Below are 22,367 nucleotides of genomic sequence, written 5' to 3' on the forward strand. Positions count from 1 at the left end.
TCACCTTTAGGCTTCAGGAGTTTTGTTATGAGTTATGTGCACTCTACAAAAACACATAAACCCTTCATAACATTAACAATACAAGGTGGGTTTACATCGACACTTTTATTTTGATTAGAATCTGAAAAATGGCTCAATCTGAATAAAAATGACACAAATAAACACCTTGATCGGAATAAAACTACTCTGTTCTCATTCCGACTGAGCAGTCAATCAGGTAAAGTAAAGCAACAATGGCTATTCCGATCTAAGATTCTAGAGTGCCTGTAAGCACCTGATCGGAATAGAACATACCCATGTAAACAGACGGCACACATTTTTCAATTGGAATAGTTTAATCTGAATGAAACTAACTGAACTGAAATAAACTGTCCATGTAAACCAACCTACTGAGAATTGAACATTTATGAATGCAAAGGTTTTAATTTTCTAAAAAACAACAATTTACAGGCAGGCATTTTTCAAACAAAGCCCTTCCACAAGTACTGTGTAAAGCCTCTGGTACACACTGATGATCAAACTGTTTGCATACTAAATGTATCTGGTCTACATCTGGCCAGATGTATTACAGTTCTCTGACAAGGCATTCATTTCTAATTAATCACCTCTTGTGATCTCGGTTACAACAAAACGCTTTCAATATTCATCACCTCTTTCACTTGATAGTTATTTAAGAGTATTTGAATGTCTATTATTGTCTATATTTGTAGATAATAAATTACCAAAATGTCTAATGCCAGTCATATCAAGTTGCTGCCCAGACTTAAGGGCCGTTCACACCAGGAACGATAACTATGAAGATAACTATAATGATAAAAGCGTCCACACTGACCAATGATAAGAAAATAAGAAAAATCTCTCATTGTGTTGATGAATGTCACCTTTTTATCATTCTCAAAATCACTCTGAAAGTGATCCCTAAAAATATCATTCTTCATGTCGTTATAGTTATAGTTTATGCGTGGACGCGGTCATTCATATTATTATCATACTTGGTGTGAATGGCCCTTAAACAAATTAGTTATATGGAGCTCCATTATAGTATATGACTTTCAAACACAACATCTTTTTTAACACAGTTACTTTTTATAAAAGTGCAATCAGCATATTCATCTTTTTGTGAATTTTGATGATTTTTTTTGAGAATTTTCAACTAAAAGCCAGCAATTTAATGACAGCACTAATTATCGTAAAAAAGTAAATTATTTTACTGTCACTGTAGTATTTATTTTACAATAAAATGGTTTAACAAAGTTATTTTTTATATAAAAGTGCAGTCAGTATATAACTCTTCCTTACTGTGAATTTTGGTTATCATAAGTAATTTTATCATCGCCGTAGTATTTCTCTTTTTTTCAATTTTACAAACAAACCTAATACGCTTTTTCAGACAACTACAAGTTAATATGCAATTCACAATTTTTTGCATTCCACCTTTTTCACAAACTGCACAAAGTCGTCTGCCAGCAGCTTGGGCTCCTCAAAGGCAGCAAAGTGCCCCCCGCTGGACATGTAGGTGTAGGAGCGGATGTCCTTGTACCTCCAGCGGGCCCAGGCCTGGGGGCAGTGAAGCAGCTCTTGGGGGAAAGCCGCAAATCCCATCGGCACATAAATGCCAGTCCTGCAGGCAAAAAGTCTACGTTTACCAATAAGCAGGTAGATGGTCACTGGAAAGGTGGACAGCTCAGAGTTGGTCTTCTGTTCATCATCTTTTCTTTTTTTTTTTTTTTAAGAAAAACAATTCACAATGTATGCAACAAATCAACACTCTGCGACATGTTTTACTACTGTATAGAGTTGAACAATAAGGGCCTGTGTCCATCAACTGTTTTTTTTTGCGCTGACAGCGCCCTCAACCTCATTTTCAGAGCGCGTCAGTGGAGTGTTTTTTGTTGCTATGTTACAATGTTTTGATTGGTGGTCGAGAGAGAAGTGACATTGACGAGCCCAGCGCTGTTGTAAGAGTTGAACAGATTTCCACTTTCACCGCTCTGAGTGCCGTGGTAAAAAACGGTCAGCGGTGAGGACTTTTTTCCACCGAGGGCAAGGAGCGCTGTGAACGCTGAACTTCAATGGATTTGTATAGAAAATAGAAAAATTCGGCATAATAATTCGGCATATGGCATAATTCTTTATATCACACTGACCTGGAATCTATTCTCTTTTCTGGATTAGATTTCAGGTTCTCTTTATAGAAACGCATTGAGGAGACAATGGTTCCAGTGGTCCAGTAGATCATAACATTGGTGAGAAGGTCATCCAGGGAATAATTCCTGTATCAGATAAGAAAAACGTCTTTTGAAGAAGAGCTATGTGCATATAGATCATTAAAGAGTTCTAAAATAAATGTAGAGGAAAAAACATTGTGATTTTCTTAAAAAAACTCTCTGTGACATAACTAGCAGCTCACCTCTCCAAGCCCCCATCTTCTAGATCTCTGTTCTGCTTATCAGTCCAAGAGGAGAATTTCTCCAGAATGTAGGCAGCCAGCCCAACTGGGGAGTCGTTCACTCCACAGCCTGTAATGGAAGATGGAATCAGAGTTTCTGCTACAGCTGCTGCTAGTGGTCCACTATACACCACTGCATTCATATTTAACATGGCGGTATCATTGTAGCTCAATTATGCATTCAACCATTGTCATAGTAGTGAAACTAGGACAATGCAAACAGAACACATAAAAGGGGTAACAACACAATCATTAGTCATGAAGTCTTGTATTTTTAAAACAAGAGCAGCCACCTGCTGAAAGTCAAAGTCTACCTGCTGTGTCTGGCTTGGTGGCCTGAATGTGCAGATACCCCGTCTCCTTCAGTATTTCATACACATTCTTTTCAAAGTATGGGAAGAGCCGACGGACATCTTCACGTGTGAAGCCAACCAGGAAAGGCAGGTATGGTCCAATGATCAGAGACAGCAGCATACCAAGACCTCCCCGTGTCACAGCAAGCATGTTCAAGTGGAGGCCTCTGACGCATCTACAAGTAAGAGCAGAAAGTTTGTGCTATAATTCAGAGTGAAACTGTGTGAGGTTTATTTTATTTTGTTTTTTGAAAAGGTGTTTTGTGTATTGTTTTGTTGAAAACTGTCAGAAATCACCTACGAGCTACAGAATGTGATGCAACAATCGTTTTAAAGTAACGTGTTGTCTGTTGCCCAGATATGATCCACTAAAGTTAGCATGCAAACCAGCTAGCAGCAGGCTGGCTCTCTTGTAATACCACTTTGTACCACAGGTGGCGCTGTATTATATACCATGCAAGTTGATGGAAGAGTGCTGTATGGCTGCTTTCAACGCAAATCAAATCATAGCTCCTTTAAATCAGCAGTAAAGACTTTTGGACTAAAACTACTTAAAAGTTGAATGAAAGGACATCCTTACTCAGGCTTCATCTGGGCCATATTGGTCGTGATGAGAGAGCCCCAGTCACCCCCCTGAAGGTAGAACTCTGTGAATCCCAAACGCTCCATCAGCTTCAGAAAGACTCGAGCAGCGTCCATCGAGTTAAATCCTGGAGATCAAACAGATCAGGGCATATTCAAATATAGCCTAAGTGACAGCATCACATGATGGGCAAAATTCAAGCAGTATGTGTTCTGCTTACAATATCAAATATTTACAAATAATATTTAGCTAAATGGTCCATGTATGAATCGTTCATTTGATATTCTATTGAGAATCCAAAAACAAAAAATGAACAAACGACTTGTTATTTCATTATTTGTTTATGAATGTGATACAAACAAACAAATAATGCTTTGTTTTTCAGACTTTTGATTTCATGGTCAGCTCAAAAGTAAACATTTAAAATACGGCCTCAGGGCCAAAATTATTTTGATATTTTTTCCGATTGCTATGACCCGGAAATTATTTATTGACTTCCATTGCCAGAGCTGCTTCTGTTTTGCATTGTTAAATCAGACTGTTAAATCAGACCAGTCTGATTATAACTTTAACATACACACAATTTAACCTAAAGACAATGGCTATATATAAATGTCCACTCGGACAGAGTGACAGGATCTCTCTTTTTTTCCCTCAGCCGACAGTCTAAACAAATAGGTTTTTCTAACTTGTATGCTCGATTTGAATTATTTGCTCTTCTTGTGAAAGAAGCTGTAGCCCACTTTCCTTCCTTCGATGCTGGCAAGTGTATCCCTAGTTTCCCTGTCATGCCATAGCTACCTGTCTCTGATGTAATCTCACTAGAAGTTAGGCTACTGGAGCTGGTTGCCTTCCAGTGACGTTGTTGACAACAAATCTGAGCTGAGATCTATAAAACATCTACTTCCGTGCAATAACATGGGCTGATACTACATATAGGCCAGTCATTACTTTTATAATCATGGGTCAACACTGGGCGAACGCGACGTTCATAAACGAAACAGGCGAAACTCGCTAGTTGCTAGAAAATGTTTTCTGTCAGTAGGGATGGCCAAAAGTCACTAAATCTAGCAACAAAGTCACTAAATTGGCAACACTGAGCACTGACAGGCCTAAAAGACCAAGAAAGTGACTTCAGATTGACTTCTGAAATTGGAAAAAAATAAATATCAAAATCAATTTTGGCCCTGAGGCCGTTTTTTAAATGTTCTACCTTTGAACTTTATGGGAACATACTTAAATACACAATACATACTTATACATAGGACTATGTGATGATTTTCTTTACCCTGTTTATGTGGGGCTTCTGAGTAGCCGTATCCTGGGATAGAGGGACAGATGACTTCAAATGCCAGGCCATCCTGTGTCTCTGTGAGCAGTGGAAGGATCTTGTAGAACTCAAAGAAAGAACCTGGCCATCCATGGACTAGCATGAGAGGCAAGACCCTCTGTCCTTCGCGATACTGTGGACGCACACGAATGAAGTGGATATCCAGTCCTGAGATCAAAGTAAAGTCAGGCCTTTAGTACAAGCGTTTTTATATCTTTTGGGACTGGTTGATATCATTAAATGGAGTATTCAGACCTGGGGCCCATTGCACAAAACTAGGATAAGGGATTACGCTGGGATATCTTGGTTATCCTGGCTCAATTTATCCGTGATCCGGTTGCACAAAAGCGGGATAGGGGCAGTAGGATATGTTATGGTATAAGTCACCATGGCGATTTATTCTGTGGAGCTAGCCTGCTCCAGACCAGGCTACATTCCAGAATCTACTGTAATCTCATCCCTTATCTCAGTCAGCAGTCACCACAAACGGAAACCAATAGTTATTCCACTACCCATTGTTATCACATATAACTAGACCCACTGTCATTATTTAAACGTTTGTGATCATTAATTTCAATCATTTTGGATAAATGATGATTTTTAGATGATGTTGCAATCATTAGATAATTTATAGTTCCCCATAGACTATAAGGCTATATATAAAATGACGGAATATTAGGGCCAGAGAAAAAAAAAAAACTCTGCCACTGCAGGACATATTTAACTGAAATTCACAGCATGCATCTCTACCACTGCAGGATATATTTAACTTAACTTTAAAGCACGCATATTAACTAATTTAACACATATTGGTCCCTCACCAGCCGACCACTGTCGCCATCAGGGAAGATTGCTTTGCTTTATCACTGTGGCGGTGTTGCCTTTCTTTTTAATTATGTCTTATACATACTCGCCACTCCCGACCTGTCGTGCGACAATATAACGTCACGTGAGCGCCGTAACCATTTATACTCGCGCGTGGTGGTCGCAACACTAGTTGTAATATGCTCCTAAAGAGAGGTGTTGCTATTGTGAAAAGGCTATCGCTACCTACTTTACACCGTAGAAGAAGCAATGAAGCCGCTCTACTTGCCATGGTGAATCAGTGAATCTGTGACCGGTGGCAGGGTCTATTTGAGGGATCCGTGAGCACGCCTTTATCCAGGATAGGTTTCACCTGGCTTGATAAATCCGTGTCTGCTCATCCTGGCTTGGTCTTTGTGCAACCAATTAAGACTGGACGCTCTTGTTTTGGATTCATTGAGCTCAGTCACTTATCCTCGATATCTTGATCCTACTTTTGTGCAACGGGCCTCTGATCCTGTAGACTCACCTTCTATTTTGGTTTTGAAATGTGGATACTTGTTCAGCACCTTCACCTGCTTGTTCCAGTCAAATTGATTCCTCCAGTATGACACAACCTTTCTGAGGTAAACAGAATTGAAGCCATAATGGAAGCGGCCATCTTCCAGTGGCTCAGTATACCTTGTTTGATCAATACGTCTATAAAGGTCCTAAGAACAAAAACACCTGTAAGTCACCATATAAAGGGTACAATTCAACTGGAGTATTATTCATATTCTATATATGATTTACATTTTTCCATTTCTTTTTTTACCTGAATTTCATCCTCAGATGCCTCTACTGTGAAAGGATGTATTGTCTCATCTTCACTGAGTGATCTCTCACCTCTCGCCCACCAACCCTGACCCAAGGGGATGGTCTTTGCAACCTTTTTCTTGAATATCATGTCATGAGCATTCTCTCTCCCTGGCAACAACCCTTAATTGATTCAACTCTCTGCCACTCTGCTCACTCTCTCTCTACTCTGCCTAACGAGCTCCACCTGGCTCCGCCCTGCTCAGCTCTAATTACTCTGCCAGCTGCACTGCATTTCTCCACTAACCTCTCCCAGTATATAAAGCCCTGTTTTTCAGCCAAGCCCTGTCAGATCGTCTTCAAACCTGGACCAGTAACCTGCCTGCCTGTCTACTCTCTGACTCCTACCTGTGATTCGGATCCTTTCTTGACTGCCTCCCTGTTCTACTGCCCCGGTTATCCCGACCTGCCTTCCGGATCTTCTCGATTACTCTCCGATCTTCAGCCCCCCCGGTAACTCGAATCTGCCTTCTGTCTCTCACCACGTTTAGTGCCTAGCCCTGGTCTGTACTACTGCCTGCTGTTCACCTTGCTGTTGTGTGTGGGTTCCCCTGAGCCCCGAGAACCCCTGGCACTCCTAGCACCCCTGGAACCGGAACCTCCAAGACCTCACGTTTCTCTCACTCCTCTTCCCCCCTGAACCCTTCAATAAAAAGACTCTGAATTTGAACTTGCGCTCTTGGGTCGTCTTCTGTCCGTGACATATCAGGTACCATGTTACAAGTCCAACCCCTACTGTAGACAGTGACAACAGCTGTAGTTGTTGTTGGTCCAAACTTTGAAGGGTTTCCCTGCAGAATACAAAATCACTATTTCAGAAATTAACAAATGTAACAGCTCGTAAGTCCTCGGTTGGGTAATAAGTCATTGCAAAACAGAGGTTAAGTTGTTGGTCAGACTCATTATGCAACATACTATTCCGTTATTAAGTGAGGATGCAATAATGGTGTAATAAATCTCTTTCTGGGTCCAATGGCTTTCCGCTCGTTTTTCTCCATAGACAGTGAAATAAACCATTTGTTCTGCTATTCAGGGTAGCCTTTAAGAAAATTGTCATCCTACAACTCACTTGTTGCCTCAACCTAATAAAATCCTATTTTTTGCAGAAGCCTAGACGCAGGCGCGCCTGCAGGTATACGGCCGTACCAGAGCCCGTCTACGGGAAAATTAAACATTCTCTGGCCGTACGCACTACTCAACGAGATATCATTTCCCATGTGTATTCACACCAAATTGGCCTACCATGACTTCCCAACTCTGCACAGTATCCCATTAACTGCATGACAGTAGGCTATTTACATTCTTTATGTAAAGTTTGTAAACACTTCAACAATGCAGAAAGAAATATGCGCACATCTTTTGTTTGAGCAGAATACGCACGCACCACGCAACAATTACAGAATTTGTAGGCTAGGCTACTTGTTGTTTTCTTTAGTTGCTGTGTAGGCCTAATAGTTAGAAAGTTATTTTTTATAGCATTATTGTGAGAGTAGTCGCCGAGCTAGGCCTCCCTCAGAGATTTTCACTAGGGACGTTAGGCTAGAGTGGTGGAAAACGAACATAACGTTACATTTCATTTCCTCCTGCTCTGCTAATTTTTCTTTCCCAGCTTTCAGCAAAGGGCTAGTCTGGTTCAGGCCCGGAGGGAGTGTGACAGTAATGCGAGCTATGCGTAAGCTAACCTGCAACAACGCTGTTCAGACTGGCGAGCGCAACCACGCAGGTGTAGCCCACTTTTGATAAACCCGTAACAATGCCCCCCTCAGTTATGCTAACTTGCTTAAATGTGCCCTGCAAACTCAAAACTCAAATTTTGTGCTGTGATGAAAGAGCTACTCACAGAATATGTTCGACTGCCTGCATGGTGAATATAACGTCGAATTTTCTAAAGCAAGTTTTAGTCTTCGGGCGTTACATTAGTCAGGTTCATGGGCTACCTTACTTCTACCAGAGAAGACGGGCTCTGCTTCGACCAAAGATTGTTAAGGCTGCGTGTACAGTAGGTGACCTACGATAGAGTAGGCTACGTTCCAAGACGAAGACCTAGCCTGACCCCGTTCGGTTCTGACTCGGGCAAATGTGAGGAAACTACAGGTCTAGCGACATCTGTCGACTGTCTGGAATCATTAAACCCGCCCACTCCAAAGGCCACACTTATTTTCAATGTCAGTCCTGGCCTAGAAATCTAGACGCGCCCCTAGCGGCAGCAAAGGGCTAGTCTAGCAACTCCCCGTTGGCTTGTGAGCTCCAGAAATCGAAACTTAATCAGGACATTGAAATCGTGTATAGAGAGTTTTTAATAAAAAACAATAAACTTCCTTGTATCCTTGTGATGAGAACTGAGCAATTGAACCAAGAAGAACGGGTGTGAATTTGGAATCGAAATGCATGCCATGATCAGGTTGCAATTTAAAACACATGCAATTAATATCAAAATAGTAAGGGAATGTTTTAAGTAATCAGAAAAGTGATAGGGACATGACCCTATTGTCCACCCACCATAAATTACGCCCATGCTTTCAGTTGAGATACAGTATGTTGTGTTAGTGAATACTCTGTGTGTCATATACTGTATGTGTGATGAGAACTCCATGATTTGGTCGCAATTTAAAACACATCAAAATAGTGCTGGTTTTAAAGTAATCCGAAAAGTGATGAATTACACCCATGCTTTCACTTGAGATACAGTATGTTGTGTTGGTCATGACATAACATGACCGTAAGGGTGTGACCCAGGGTGTGAAATGTTGGATTGCTAACAAATCTTATTACAGAGGTGATTGACATTATATTTTCTTATATTCTGTGTATGCTTTTCTATACATTTGATACAATGTATCAACTTTGCTTTGTCTGCCATTTGCTCTCTCCATGTCACGACTTTCTAATAAAGGTCATGCAACCCCTTTTGTCACGAGTTAAAGGTATTCTGCCTGAGGTCGTAATATTAGGAATATCTTGACAGGGAGCATACTATGGCAAGAAAATGCTGAAGGATGTATATGTATTGTATTAACCAATTATCTTACTTACTTGGAGTAGCCACATGACTTCCATATGGAGAATGGATCACATTCTATGTCCAAGAAGTGTCCATGTATTCATGTATTTCTGCATGTATGAGGAGTTTTGGAAAAGAACATTGTACTCATGTGATTTGTATTACCACGATGTGACTAATATGTATAAGATAGAGCCTCACCCTAGAGAACTTTGAGTAGTGTTATTGGAACATGCTGTTGCCAGTGACCTCATTTTCTAGTGATGTCAGCTCCACCTGAAACTTTCCTGTTAGCCCTATAGTTTTATCTACTGTTTATCCATTGTTCAAACACTACAGTCCTCCCTTTTAATCATCAATGTCACCATGCAGTATATATAGAGGCGATAAGAAATTAACTGCCTCAGACCTTTCAAGAGAATCACTCTCCGCTCCCTTGAACAGAAGCAGAGGCCATGTTCTGGACAACTGCAACCCTACTGGTCACCCTGGCTTTTGCCAGGGTCAGCACTTCTCCAATGCCCGGAGAAATGACCGATACAGATGTTAATATTCCTGCGGTGAAAGACGCTTTGAATTTCGCAGTCGGTGAATTCAACAAGCAGAGCAATGATATGTACATCTACAAAGTGGCGAAAGTGATCAAGGCTACGAGTCAGGTTTGTCTGCAGTCATTTCTCTTTCCTTTTCCTCCATATTGACATGTATCATTTTCTACACATGCATGTCTACGCTTTCAATGAGCCTGAAATCCAATGTGTAGTATTATGTGCTTGTTCCTACAGGTTGTTTCAGGGACCATGTACAGGTTTGAAGTGGAAATGGTTATATCTGGCTACAAGTCATCCCCACAGGAGATGTGTGCCAAGGACAACTCAGAGCTCAAAAAGGTATGCTGACCATTTTAGTGTACACCGGAAGTTATTTGAAATGCTGGTCTCATGACTACTTGTTTTTTACGACTTGGTATTGTTTGACCTGTGTGATTATGGCCTAGTATCCAGAGTTGTGAAGTAGTTATTCCGACTTTTAAGTTGCACAACCATGGGATACTACAAAGAATATGTGTATGTTAGTTCAAAATATTTCTGCTGATAACCGTTTCCAGTGTAACAATGAAGAGTAAAAAACAAGGATCAAGTGAGTAATATATATAGTATATATAAGTGAGTAAATATGAATAATGTAAAACATATGAATGTTTTGATTCATAAAAACATTTATAAGCTCAAACATATGGTGCTGGGTGCTATGTGAGAGATGTATATGCAGCTTGCAAGTGACAAACTGTAACATTGGTTATCAGTCCAAAAGTCCAAAGAAAAATTACAAATGGACCACAAAGTGACATGGTCATCCCAACTCGGCTATCAAACTGATGTCTGAATTCCCCCTTGAAATTATTGCTTAAAAGCATGTGAAGGCAGCATTAGTTGTAAATGTAAAATGTTACGTTCAATTTACAAACACTTTCATGTTTCTCTTTCAGCCAAACACATGCTATTTTGAGGTCTGGAGTCAACCATGGCTGGGCCCACCCAAGCTTATGAAGTATGCCTGCAAACATTAGATTTTCTTGAAGAAGCTTCATTGTCCAGAAAGGTTTTGGATTGCCGCATGTAGTCATACTCATTCAGTATTTTAATGAAATTTAGTTTACATTTATTTTAACTTACCTACTGACTGTCTATTTTTTATACTACCAAGTCCAAGTTCAAGTTTTATTTGTCACATAGCCTATGCATACAAGTATAATGAGCAGTGAAATGCTTACATACCTACAGTATACTGCTGTACACACATACCACTAATATAAATTGTTGAACCTTAACCAACTGTTGACAATTCTAACCAACCTTTCTCTCAAAATAAAGATTTTCTACACCATCGGCCTTAAACACCTTAAGTGAAAGTGGAGTGATGTGATTATGTTGTGACTCCATGAATTGTTCCTATATCTGAGGCAGATTGCATAACTAAAAACTATACATTTGGTCCTTTTTGTCTCAGCTGAGACAACACACTTTTCTGTGTGTTTCAGTTTTGAACAGTGTTGTTTTGAAAGTGGTGACATTAATACATCAAAGGACATTTTTCTTCACCTTTAGGCTTCAGGAGTTTTGTTATGAGTTATGTGCACTCTACAAAAACACATAAACCCTTCATAACATTAACAATACAAGGTGGGTTTACATCGACACTTTTATTTTGATTAGAATCTGAAAAATGGCTCAATCTGAATAAAAATGACACAAATAAACACCTTGATCGGAATAAAACTACTCTGTTCTCATTCCGACTGAGCAGTCAATCAGGTAAAGTAAAGCAACAATGGCTATTCCGATCTAAGATTCTAGAGTGCCTGTAAGCACCTGATCGGAATAGAACATACCCATGTAAACAGACGGCACACATTTTTCAATTGGAATAGTTTAATCTGAATGAAACTAACTGAACTGAAATAAACTGTCCATGTAAACCAACCTACTGAGAATTGAACATTTATGAATGCAAAGGTTTTAATTTTCTAAAAAACAACAATTTACAGGCAGGCATTTTTCAAACAAAGCCCTTCCACAAGTACTGTGTAAAGCCTCTGGTACACACTGATGATCAAACTGTTTGCATACTAAATGTATCTGGTCTACATCTGGCCAGATGTATTACAGTTCTCTGACAAGGCATTCATTTCTAATTAATCACCTCTTGTGATCTCGGTTACAACAAAACGCTTTCAATATTCATCACCTCTTTCACTTGATAGTTATTTAAGAGTATTTGAATGTCTATTATTGTCTATATTTGTAGATAATAAATTACCAAAATGTCTAATGCCAGTCATATCAAGTTGCTGCCCAGACTTAAGGGCCGTTCACACCAGGAACGATATCTATGAAGATAACTATAATGATAAAAGCGTCCACACTGACCAATGATAAGAAAATAAGAAAAATCTCTCATTGTGTTGATGAATGTCACCTTTTTATCATTCTCAAAATCACTCTGAAAGTGATCCCTAAAAATATCATTCTTCATGTCGTTATAGTTATAGTTTATGCGTGGACGCGGTCATTCATATTATTATCATACTTGGTGTGAATGGCCCTTAAACAAATTAGTTATATGGAGCTCCATTATAGTATATGACTTTCAAACACAACATCTTTTTTAACACAGTTACTTTTTATAAAAGTGCAATCAGCATATTCATCTTTTTGTGAATTTTGATGATTTTTTTTGAGAATTTTCAACTAAAAGCCAGCAATTTAATGACAGCACTAATTATCGTAAAAAAGTAAATTATTTTACTGTCACTGTAGTATTTATTTTACAATAAAATGGTTTAACAAAGTTATTTTTTATATAAAAGTGCAGTCAGTATATAACTCTTCCTTACTGTGAATTTTGGTTATCATAAGTAATTTTATCATCGCCGTAGTATTTCTCTTTTTTTCAATTTTACAAACCTAATACGCTTTTTCAGACAACTACAAGTTAATATGCAATTCACAATTTTTTGCATTCCACCTTTTTCACAAACTGCACAAAGTCGTCTGCCAGCAGCTTGGGCTCCTCAAAGGCAGCAAAGTGCCCCCCGCTGGACATGTAGGTGTAGGAGCGGATGTCCTTGTACCTCCAGCGGGCCCAGGCCTGGGGGCAGTGAAGCAGCTCTTGGGGGAAAGCCGCAAATCCCATCGGCACATAAATGCCAGTCCTGCAGGCAAAAAGTCTACGTTTACCAATAAGCAGGTAGATGGTCACTGGAAAGGTGGACAGCTCAGAGTTGGTCTTCTGTTCATCATCTTTTCTTTTTTTTTTTTTTTAAGAAAAACAATTCACAATGTATGCAACAAATCAACACTCTGCGACATGTTTTACTACTGTATAGAGTTGAACAATAAGGGCCTGTGTCCATCAACTGTTTTTTTTTGCGCTGACAGCGCCCTCAACCTCATTTTCAGAGCGCGTCAGTGGAGTGTTTTTTGTTGCTATGTTACAATGTTTTGATTGGTGGTCGAGAGAGAAGTGACATTGACGAGCCCAGCGCTGTTGTAAGAGTTGAACAGATTTCCACTTTCACCGCTCTGAGTGCCGTGGTAAAAAACGGTCAGCGGTGAGGACTTTTTTCCACCGAGGGCAAGGAGCGCTGTGAACGCTGAACTTCAATGGATTTGTATAGAAAATAGAAAAATTCGGCATAATAATTCGGCATATGGCATAATTCTTTATATCACACTGACCTGGAATCTATTCTCTTTTCTGGATTAGATTTCAGGTTCTCTTTATAGAAACGCATTGAGGAGACAATGGTTCCAGTGGTCCAGTAGATCATAACATTGGTGAGAAGGTCATCCAGGGAATAATTCCTGTATCAGATAAGAAAAACGTCTTTTGAAGAAGAGCTATGTGCATATAGATCATTAAAGAGTTCTAAAATAAATGTAGAGGAAAAAACATTGTGATTTTCTTAAAAAAACTCTCTGTGACATAACTAGCAGCTCACCTCTCCAAGCCCCCATCTTCTAGATCTCTGTTCTGCTTATCAGTCCAAGAGGAGAATTTCTCCAGAATGTAGGCAGCCAGCCCAACTGGGGAGTCGTTCACTCCACAGCCTGTAATGGAAGATGGAATCAGAGTTTCTGCTACAGCTGCTGCTAGTGGTCCACTATACACCACTGCATTCATATTTAACATGGCGGTATCATTGTAGCTCAATTATGCATTCAACCATTGTCATAGTAGTGAAACTAGGACAATGCAAACAGAACACATAAAAGGGGTAACAACACAATCATTAGTCATGAAGTCTTGTATTTTTAAAACAAGAGCAGCCACCTGCTGAAAGTCAAAGTCTACCTGCTGTGTCTGGCTTGGTGGCCTGAATGTGCAGATACCCCGTCTCCTTCAGTATCTCATACACATTCTTTTCAAAGTATGGGAAGAGCCGACGGACATCTTCACATGTGAAGCCAACCAGGAAAGGCAGGTATGGTCCAATGATCAGAGACAGCAGCATACCAAGACCTCCCCGTGTCACAGCAAGCATGTTCAAGTGGAGGCCTCTTACGCATCTACAAGTAAGAGCAGAAAGTTTGTGCTATAATTCAGAGTGAAACTGTGTGAGGTTTATTTTATTTTGTTTTTTGAAAAGGTGTTTTGTGTATTGTTTTGTTGAAAACTGTCAGAAATCACCTACGAGCTACAGAATGTGATGCAACAATCGTTTTAAAGTAACGTGTTGTCTGTTGCCCAGATATGATCCACTAAAGTTAGCATGCAAACCAGCTAGCAGCAGGCTGGCTCTCTTGTAATACCACTTTGTACCACAGGTGGCGCTGTATTATATACCATGCAAGTTGATGGAAGAGTGCTGTATGTACGGTGTTCATTTTAGGACATCCTCAGACTCAGGTGTCAGACTCAGAAAAACATCGGTCATCTTCAGACAAAACTGCCTCAGCGTCAGAAAAACCTCTGTCATCTTCAGACAAAACTGCATCAGCGTCAGAAAAACCTCTGTCATCTTCAGACAAAATTGCCTCAGCGTCAGAAAAACCTGTCATCCTCAGATAAAACTGCCTCAGCGTAAGAAAAACCTGTCATCCTCAGATAAAACTGCTTCAAACCAAACTGCCTCAGAAAAACATCTCTAAGGAGTCAGGTCTCAGAAAAAACGCTGTCAGAAAAAGTGGAGTCAGGTCTCAGAAAAAACGCTGTCAGAAAAAGTGGAGTCAGGTCTCAGAAAATCAGGTCTCAGAAAAGTATTAAGTATTAAATAAAGACAAATGTGCTATGCCATGATGTAATACCATATAATACCATTATAAAACGTTAGCAGTTGTCATTGTCATTGCACAACAATAATAGACAGACATAAAGATAGACAGGTACTTGAAATGTAATCCCCAGGGGACAATAACTGCAGCGTTGTTGAATTCATTTGATATGAGATGTTATCTTAACTTATTTAGAGAAATGTGCCTTGTTGTTGGTACCTGCTATTTCATGTATTATCCTAATGGTATTATATGGTATTACATCATGACATAGCACATTTGTCTTTATGGGGGTTTGGGAATAATGATGTGATGATAATGATGCAGGTTTCTTACTGGTAGGTAGTGTACAACTGGGAAACGGTTAGCAAAAGTAAGAAATAATGGTCCAGGTGTCGTTCTGGACTTTCGTGGTGGAAAAATGTTTAACCCACTTTTCCCTAGCTCATTGAATGTACCGTAATCCTACGAAAAACAAATTATTTTGCTGTATGTAGTACGTAGCTTACTCCGGAATGTGCCTTACAGCAGCTGCTAATGTTAGTAGCGAAGTGAGGTTAGCTAAGTTACATCCATGGATTTCCTACAATGTGTATACCATTGGATCACTTTCTACCTTTACTTATAATTTCTACATCTAACCAAGCACCAAATATAACATGCCAGTGACCAGGCTTGGAATTTCACCATTCTGGGGGCAAGGCCACTTGGCCTTCAGTTGGGCATATTTGGTGGGGGGCACAAAGGCCACATGGGCACCAAGGCCAAAGTTAACTATACAGTAGTAGGCTATAAAAATGATCAAAGTTGTATTTAGCCTATTCACTGCAGTAGACCTGCATCATTGTATGAAACATAACAAAAACATGAAACATGACATATTACATATAACTGTAAATCATCTGATCATCTAATAAAAACAGATATCTAGGCTATATATAACATTTATTTTATATTTGGCCTGCTATGAAATCATGTATTGAACAATTTAAATTTAAGCACAGCTCATCTTTAAGAAACTCAAATAGCCTAGATGCATGCTTAGCATTTTGTGATCAGGCTACTTTCATAAACTCTTAGTCAGCTATCCTCTGATTTACCAATATCTAGGCGATATTTGTAACATTTATTTTGTATTTGGCCCGTTATGAAATCGTGTGGAACAATTTAAACACATTGTAAAACTTAAAGCCCAAATTTGGAGACATCAATGCATGTCGAAATTTACTGCAAATTCAAAACTGGATTACTCTGGAACGGCTAACTGTACAGGGGACTGCTTTACACCTTTATGTTCGGTAAGGTCTGCTGTTTATTCTGATATGTGGTTTGTCATGTGTTAAAAGAAGGGTTCGTAAAGTATTCCACCGAGATGAATGGGTAGGGAGATCATGGACGCAAAACCTTCAGTAGAATGTATGATTAAATTGAATTATATTATTTACTTTTCTCGCGAACCGTTCAACACAGCAATTATCGGCTAACATCGTTTAAAAGCTGAGAAAAAGCTCTTTCATGTGACATCACTTGTGATGTCTGTGTGATGAATAGGCTACTTCGCGAGTAGTTCAACTGAGAAGAATGGGTGAATTTGGACGCACTTTCTTGCGATGTCACTTTCTCCACTGCGTAAAAGACTAAATTAATTTGCGCTGTGAATGCTAAGATTATTTTGACAGGCCGCAGGCTAAATAAAAATCGCTATTAGTAGGACACAAAGCAGAATATTGAAAGAAGGGGGCACCAAGGCCACCGTGGCCTGTAAACCTATGATTTTCAAAGGGGCATCACGGCCAACGCAAGGGGCTACCACGGCCGTCGTGGCCGCCGTGAAATTCCTACCCTGCCAGTGACAGAATAACGTATTAAGCATAATATTAAACTCACCGTTCTGTATCCGTCGTCTTCTTCTGTCCCCACAATAACTTTTCATTTGAGACTTTTTCGTCTGACTCTGTTTTTTCTGACAGCGTTTTTTCTGAGACCTGATTTTCTGAGACCTGACTCCAATTTTTCTGACAGCGTTTTTTCTGAGACCTGATTTTCTGAGACCTGACTCCACTTTTTCTGACAGCGTTTTTTCTGAGACCTGACTCCACTTTTTCTGAGGCAGTTTGGTTTGAAGCAGTTTTATCTGAGGATGACAGAGGTTTTTCTTACGCTGAGGCAGTTTTGTCTGAAGATGACAGAAGTTTTTCTGAAGCTGAGGCAGTTTTGTCTGAAAATGACAGATGTTTTTCTGAGTCTGACACCTGAGTCTGGTTTTTCTGACGCTGAGGCAGTTTTGTCTGAAGATGACAGAAGTTTTTCTGACGCTGATGCAGTTTTGTCTGAAGATGACAGAGGTTTTTCTGACGCTGATGCAGTTTTGTCTGAAGATGACAGAGGTTTTTCTGACGCTGAGGCTGTTTTGTCTGAAGATGACAGATGTTTTTCTGAGTCTGACACCTGAGTCTGAGGATGTCCTAAAATGAACACCGTATGTATGGCTGCTTTCAACGCAAATCAAATCATAGCTCCTTTAAATCAGCAGTAAAGACTTTTGGACTAAAACTACTTAAAAGTTGAATGAAAGGACATCCTTACTCAGGCTTCATCTGGGCCATATTGGTCGTGATGAGAGAGCCCCAGTCACCCCCCTGAAGGTAGAACTCTGTGAATCCCAAACGCTCCATCAGCTTCAGAAAGACTCGAGCAGCGTCCATCGAGTTAAATCCTGGAGATCAAACAGATCAGGACATATTCAAATACAGTATATAGCCTAAGTGACAGCATCACATGATGGGCAAAATTCAAGCAGTATGTGTTCTGCTTACAATATCAAATATTACAAATAATATTTAGCTAAATGGTCCATGTATGAATCGTTCATTTGATATTCTATTGAGAATCCAAAAACAAAAAGTGAACAAACGACTTGTTATTTCATTATTTGTTTATGAATGTGATACAAACAAACAAATAATGCTTTGTTTTTCAGACTTTTGATTTCATGGTCAGCTCAAAAGTAAACATTTAAAATACGGCCTCAGGGCCAAAATTATTTTGATATTTTTTCCGATTGCTATGACCCGGAAATTATTTATTGACTTCCATTGCCAGAGCTGCTTCTGTTTTGCTTTGTTAAATCAGACTACCAGTCTGATTATAACTTTAACATACACACAATTTAACCTAAAGACAATGGCTATATATAAATGTCCACTCGGACAGAGTGACAGGATCTCTCTTTTTTCCCCTCAGCCGACAGTCTAAACAAATAGGTTTTTCTAACTTGTATGCTCGATTTGAATTATTTGCTCTTCTTGTGAAAGAAGCTGTAGCCCACTTTCCTTTGATCAATGTGCTTGTTGAACGATGCTGGCAAGTGTATCCCTAGTTTCCCTGTCATGCCATAGCTACCTATCTCTGATGTAATCTCACTAGAAGTTAGGCTACTGGAGCTGGTTGCCTTCCAGTGACGTTGTTGACAACAAATCTGAGCTGAGATCTATAAAACATCTACTTCCGTGCAATAACATGGGCTGATACTACATATAGGCCAGTCATTACTTTTATAATCATGGGTCAACACTGGGCGAACGCGACGTTCATAAACGAAACAGGCGAAACTCGCTAGTTGCTAGAAAATGTTTTCTGTCAGTAGGGATGGCCAAAAGTCACTAAATCTAGCAACAAAGTCACTAAATTGGCAACACTGAGCACTGACAGGCCTAAAAGACCAAGAAAGTGACTTCAGATTGACTTCTGAAATTGGAAAAAAATAAATATCAAAATCAATTTTGGCCCTGAGGCCGTTTTTTAAATGTTCTACCTTTGAACTTTATGGGAACATACTTAAATACACAATACATACTTATACATAGGACTATGTGATGATTTTCTTTACCCTGTTTATGTGGGGCTTCTGAGTAGCCGTATCCTGGGATAGAGGGACAGATGACTTCAAATGCCAGGCCATCCTGTGTCTCTGTGAGCAGTGGAAGGATCTTGTAGAACTCAAAGAAAGAACCTGGCCATCCATGGACTAGCATGAGAGGCAAGACCCTCTGTCCTTCGCGATACTGTGGACGCACACGAATGAAGTGGATATCCAGTCCTGAGATCAAAGTAAAGTCAGGCCTTTAGTACAAGCGTTTTTATATCTTTTGGGACTGGTTGATATCATTAAATGGAGTATTCAGACCTGGGGCCCATTGCACAAAACTAGGATAAGGGATTAAGCTGGGATATCTTGGTTATCCTGGCTCAATTTATCCGTGATCCGGTTGCACAAAAGCGGGATGGGGGCAGTAGGATATGTTATGGTATAAGTTACCATGGAGATTTATTCTGTGGAGCTAGCCTGCTCCAGACCAGGCTACATTCCAGAATCTACTGTAATCTCATCCCTTAACTCAGTCAGCAGTCACCACAAACGGAAACCAATAGTTATTCCACTACCCATTGTTATCACATATAACTAGACCCACTGTCATTATTTAAACGTTTGTGATCATTAATTTCAATCATTTTGGATAAATGATGATTTTTAGATGATGTTGCAATCATTAGATAATTTATAGTTCCCCATAGACTATAAGGCTATATATAAAATGACGGAATATTAGGGCCAGAGAGAAAAAAAAAAATCCTCTGCCACTGCAGGACATATTTAACTGAAATTCACAGCATGCATCTCTACCACTGCAGGATATATTTAACTTAACTTTAAAGCACGCATATTAACTAATTTAACACATATTGGTCCCTCACCAGCCGACCACTGTCGCCATCAGGGAAGATTGCTTTGCTTTATCACTGTGGCGGTGTTGTATATAACAATACAACACAATACAATGTACAATATAACGTCACGTGAGCGCCGTAACCATTTATACTCGCGCGTGGTGGTCGCAACACTAGTTGCAATATGCTCCTAAAGAGAGGTGTTGCTATTGTGAAAAGGCTATCGCTACCTACTTTACACCGTAGAAGAAGCAATGAAGCCGCTCTACTTGCCATGGTGAATCAGTGAATCTGTGACCGGTGGCAGGGTCTATTTGAGGGATCCGTGAGCACGCCTTTATCCAGGATAGGTTTCACCTGGCTTGATAAATCCGTGTCTGCTCATCCTGGCTTGGTCTTTGTGCAACCAATTAAGCCTGGACGCTCTTGTTTTGGATTCATTGAGCTCAGTCACTTATCCTCGATATCTTGATCCTACTTTTGTGCAACGGGCCTCTGATCCTGTAGACTCACCTTCTATTTTGGTTTTGAAATGTGGATACTTGTTCAGCACCTTCACCTGCTTGTTCCAGTCAAATTGATTCCTCCAGTATGACACAACCTTTCTGAGGTAAACAGAATTGAAGCCATAATGGAAGCGGCCATCTTCCAGTGGCTCAGTATACCTTGTTTGATCAATACGTCTATAAAGGTCCTAAGAACAAAAACACCTATAAGTCACCATATAAAGGGTACAATTCAACTGGAGTATTATTCATATTCTATATATGATTTACATTTTTACATTTCTTTTTTTACCTGAATTTCATGCTCAGAAGCCTCTACTGTGAAAGGATGTATTGTCTCATCTTCACTGAGTGATCTCTCACCTCTCGCCCACCAACCCTGACCCAAGGGGATGGTCTTTGCAACCTTTTTCTTGAATATCAGGTACCATGTTACAAGTCCAACCCCTACTGTAGACAGTGACAAAAGCTGTAGTTGTTGTTGGTCCAAACTTTGAAGGGTTTCCCTGCAGAATACAAAATCACTATTTCAGAAATTAACAAATGTAACAGCTCGTAAGTCCTCGGTTGGGTAATAAGTCATTGCAAAACAGAGGTTAAGTTGTTGGTCAGACTCATTATGCAACATACTATTCCGTTATTAAGTGAGGATGCAATAATGGTGTAATAAATCTCTTTCTGGGTCCAATGGCTTTCCGCTCGTTTTTCTCCATAGACAGTGAAATAAACCATTTGTTCTGCTATTCAGGGTAGCCTTTAAGAAAATTGTCATCCTACAACTCACTTGTTGCCTCAACCTAATAAAATCCTATTTTTTGCAGAAGCCTAGACGCAGGCGCGCCTGCAGGTATACGGCCGTACCAGAGCCCGTCTACGGGAAAATTAGACATTCTCTGGCCGTACGCACTACTCAACGAGATATCATTTCCCATGTGTATTCACACCAAATTGGCCTACCATGACTTCCCAACTCTGCACAGTATCCCATTAACTGCATGACAGTAGGCTATTTACATTTTTTATGTAAAGTTTGTAAACACTTCAACAATGCAGAAAGAAATATGCGCACATCTTTTGTTTGAGCAGAATACGCACGCACCACGCAACAATTACAGAATTTGTAGGCTAGGCTACTTGTTGTTTTCTTTAGTTGCTGTGTAGGCCTAATAGTTAGAAAGTTATTTTTTATAGCATTATTGTGAGAGTAGTCGCCGAGCTAGGCCTCCCTCAGAGATTTTCACTAGGGACGTTAGGCTAGAGTGGTGGAAAACGAACATAACGTTACATTTCATTTCCTCCTGCTCTGCTAATTTTTCTTTCCCAGCTTTCAGCAAAGGGCTAGTCTGGTTCAGGCCCGGAGGGAGTGTGACAGTAATGCGAGCTATGCGTAAGCTAACCTGCAACAACGCTGTTCAGACTGGCGAGCGCAACCACGCAGGTGTAGCCCACTTTTGATAAACCCGTAACAATGCCCCCCTCAGTTATGCTAACTTGCTTAAATGTGCCCTGCAAACTCAAAACTCAAATTTTGTGCTGTGATGAAAGAGCTACTCACAGAATATGTTCGACTGCCTGCATGGTGAATATAACGTCGAGTTTTAGTCTTCGGGCGTTACATTAGTCAGGTTCATGGGCTACCTTACTTCTACCAGAGAAGACGGGCTCTGCTTCGACCAAAGATTGTTAAGGCTGCGTGTACAGTAGGTGACCTACGATAGAGTAGGCTACGTTCCAAGACGAAGATCTAGCCTGACCCCGTTCGGTTCTGACTCGGGCAAATGTGAGGAAACTACAGGTCTAGCGACATCTGTCGACTGTCTGGAATCATTAAACCCGCCCACTCCAAAGGCCACACTTATTTTCAATGTCAGTCCTGGCCTAGAAATCTAGACGCGCCCCTAGCGGCAGCAAAGGGCTAGTCTAGCAACTCCCCGTTGGCTTGTGAGCTCCAGAAATCGAAACTTAATCAGGACATTGAAAT

The 22,367-nt window shown here is 40.1% G+C and overlaps 4 protein-coding genes across 6 annotated transcripts in view; 1 reads left to right on the forward strand and 3 right to left on the reverse strand.

The window, feature by feature from the left end:
- LOC121685788 (epoxide hydrolase 1-like) overlaps positions 1 to 22,163 on the reverse strand; it is a 42,274-nt gene extending 20,111 nt beyond the window's left edge. The window contains exons 1-2 of one of the 3 annotated variants that reach the window (XM_042066549.1): positions 22,096 to 22,163; positions 6,618 to 6,621 (exon numbers count right to left, since the gene is read on the reverse strand). Coding sequence is in view for 1 of the 3 variants with exons in the window: in XM_042066550.1 (XP_041922484.1) it covers positions 8,215 to 8,237 (23 nt within the window). In the remaining 2 variants the exon portion in view is untranslated. Of the gene's footprint in view, positions 1 to 6,617; positions 6,622 to 8,214; positions 8,280 to 8,382; positions 8,442 to 22,095 lie in introns of those variants that run through there. The other 2 variants (XM_042066548.1, XM_042066550.1) reach the window with 2 other exon arrangements.
- On the reverse strand, positions 91 to 8,352 carry LOC121685789 (epoxide hydrolase 1-like). Its single transcript, XM_042066552.1, has 10 exons — positions 8,215 to 8,352; positions 7,077 to 7,165; positions 6,334 to 6,458; positions 6,049 to 6,229; positions 4,674 to 4,883; positions 3,383 to 3,512; positions 2,764 to 2,978; positions 2,411 to 2,519; positions 2,148 to 2,273; positions 91 to 1,621 (listed from the first exon to the last, which is right to left on the reverse strand). The coding sequence occupies exons 1-10, from the start codon at positions 8,235 to 8,237 to the stop codon at positions 1,414 to 1,416; spliced, it is 1,416 nt and encodes a 471-aa protein (XP_041922486.1). The 5' UTR covers positions 8,238 to 8,352; the 3' UTR covers positions 91 to 1,413.
- LOC121685790 (epoxide hydrolase 1-like) lies at positions 1,354 to 22,142 on the reverse strand. The gene is made up of 10 exons (XM_042066553.1): positions 21,942 to 22,142; positions 20,679 to 20,892; positions 20,394 to 20,574; positions 19,042 to 19,251; positions 17,739 to 17,868; positions 14,233 to 14,447; positions 13,880 to 13,988; positions 13,617 to 13,742; positions 12,843 to 13,090; positions 1,354 to 1,373 (listed from the first exon to the last, which is right to left on the reverse strand). The coding sequence occupies exons 1-9, from the start codon at positions 21,962 to 21,964 to the stop codon at positions 12,883 to 12,885; spliced, it is 1,416 nt and encodes a 471-aa protein (XP_041922487.1). The 5' UTR covers positions 21,965 to 22,142; the 3' UTR covers positions 1,354 to 1,373; positions 12,843 to 12,882.
- LOC121685797 (cystatin-like) lies at positions 9,777 to 11,273 on the forward strand. The gene is made up of 3 exons (XM_042066565.1): positions 9,777 to 10,034; positions 10,161 to 10,265; positions 10,865 to 11,273. Exons 1-3 carry the CDS (start codon positions 9,831 to 9,833, stop codon positions 10,943 to 10,945), a joined length of 390 nt encoding a protein of 129 aa, XP_041922499.1. The 5' UTR covers positions 9,777 to 9,830; the 3' UTR covers positions 10,946 to 11,273.
- Positions 22,164 to 22,367: the final 204 nt, after the last annotated feature.

This window comes from Alosa sapidissima, chromosome 16, assembly GCF_018492685.1.
Source record: "Alosa sapidissima isolate fAloSap1 chromosome 16, fAloSap1.pri, whole genome shotgun sequence".
Lineage (NCBI taxonomy): Eukaryota > Metazoa > Chordata > Actinopteri > Clupeiformes > Clupeidae > Alosa > Alosa sapidissima.

Excerpts from the sequence above, each read along its gene's own strand:
- LOC121685789 (XM_042066552.1), bottom strand. The coding sequence starts at position 8,237 with ATGCAGGCAGTCGAACATATTCT. Across the intron at positions 3,513-4,673 it reads AGAAGCCCCACATAAACAGG|GATTTAACTCGATGGACGCT; the intron begins GTAAAGAAAATC and ends TTTGATCTCCAG. Across the intron at positions 1,622-2,147 it reads GAAAAGAGAATAGATTCCAG|GACTGGCATTTATGTGCCGA; the intron begins GTCAGTGTGATA and ends TTTTGCCTGCAG.
- LOC121685797 (XM_042066565.1), top strand. The coding sequence starts at position 9,831 with ATGTTCTGGACAACTGCAACCCTACTGGTCACCCTGGCTTTTGCCAGG. Across the intron at positions 10,035-10,160 it reads TGATCAAGGCTACGAGTCAG|GTTGTTTCAGGGACCATGTA; the intron begins GTTTGTCTGCAG and ends TTGTTCCTACAG. Across the intron at positions 10,266-10,864 it reads ACAACTCAGAGCTCAAAAAG|CCAAACACATGCTATTTTGA; the intron begins GTATGCTGACCA and ends TTTCTCTTTCAG.
- LOC121685790 (XM_042066553.1), bottom strand. The coding sequence starts at position 21,964 with ATGCAGGCAGTCGAACATATTCT. Across the intron at positions 14,448-17,738 it reads ATGGCCCAGATGAAGCCTGA|ATGCGTAAGAGGCCTCCACT; the intron begins GTAAGGATGTCC and ends TCTTACTTGTAG. Across the intron at positions 13,091-13,616 it reads GAAAAGAGAATAGATTCCAG|GACTGGCATTTATGTGCCGA; the intron begins GTCAGTGTGATA and ends TTTTGCCTGCAG.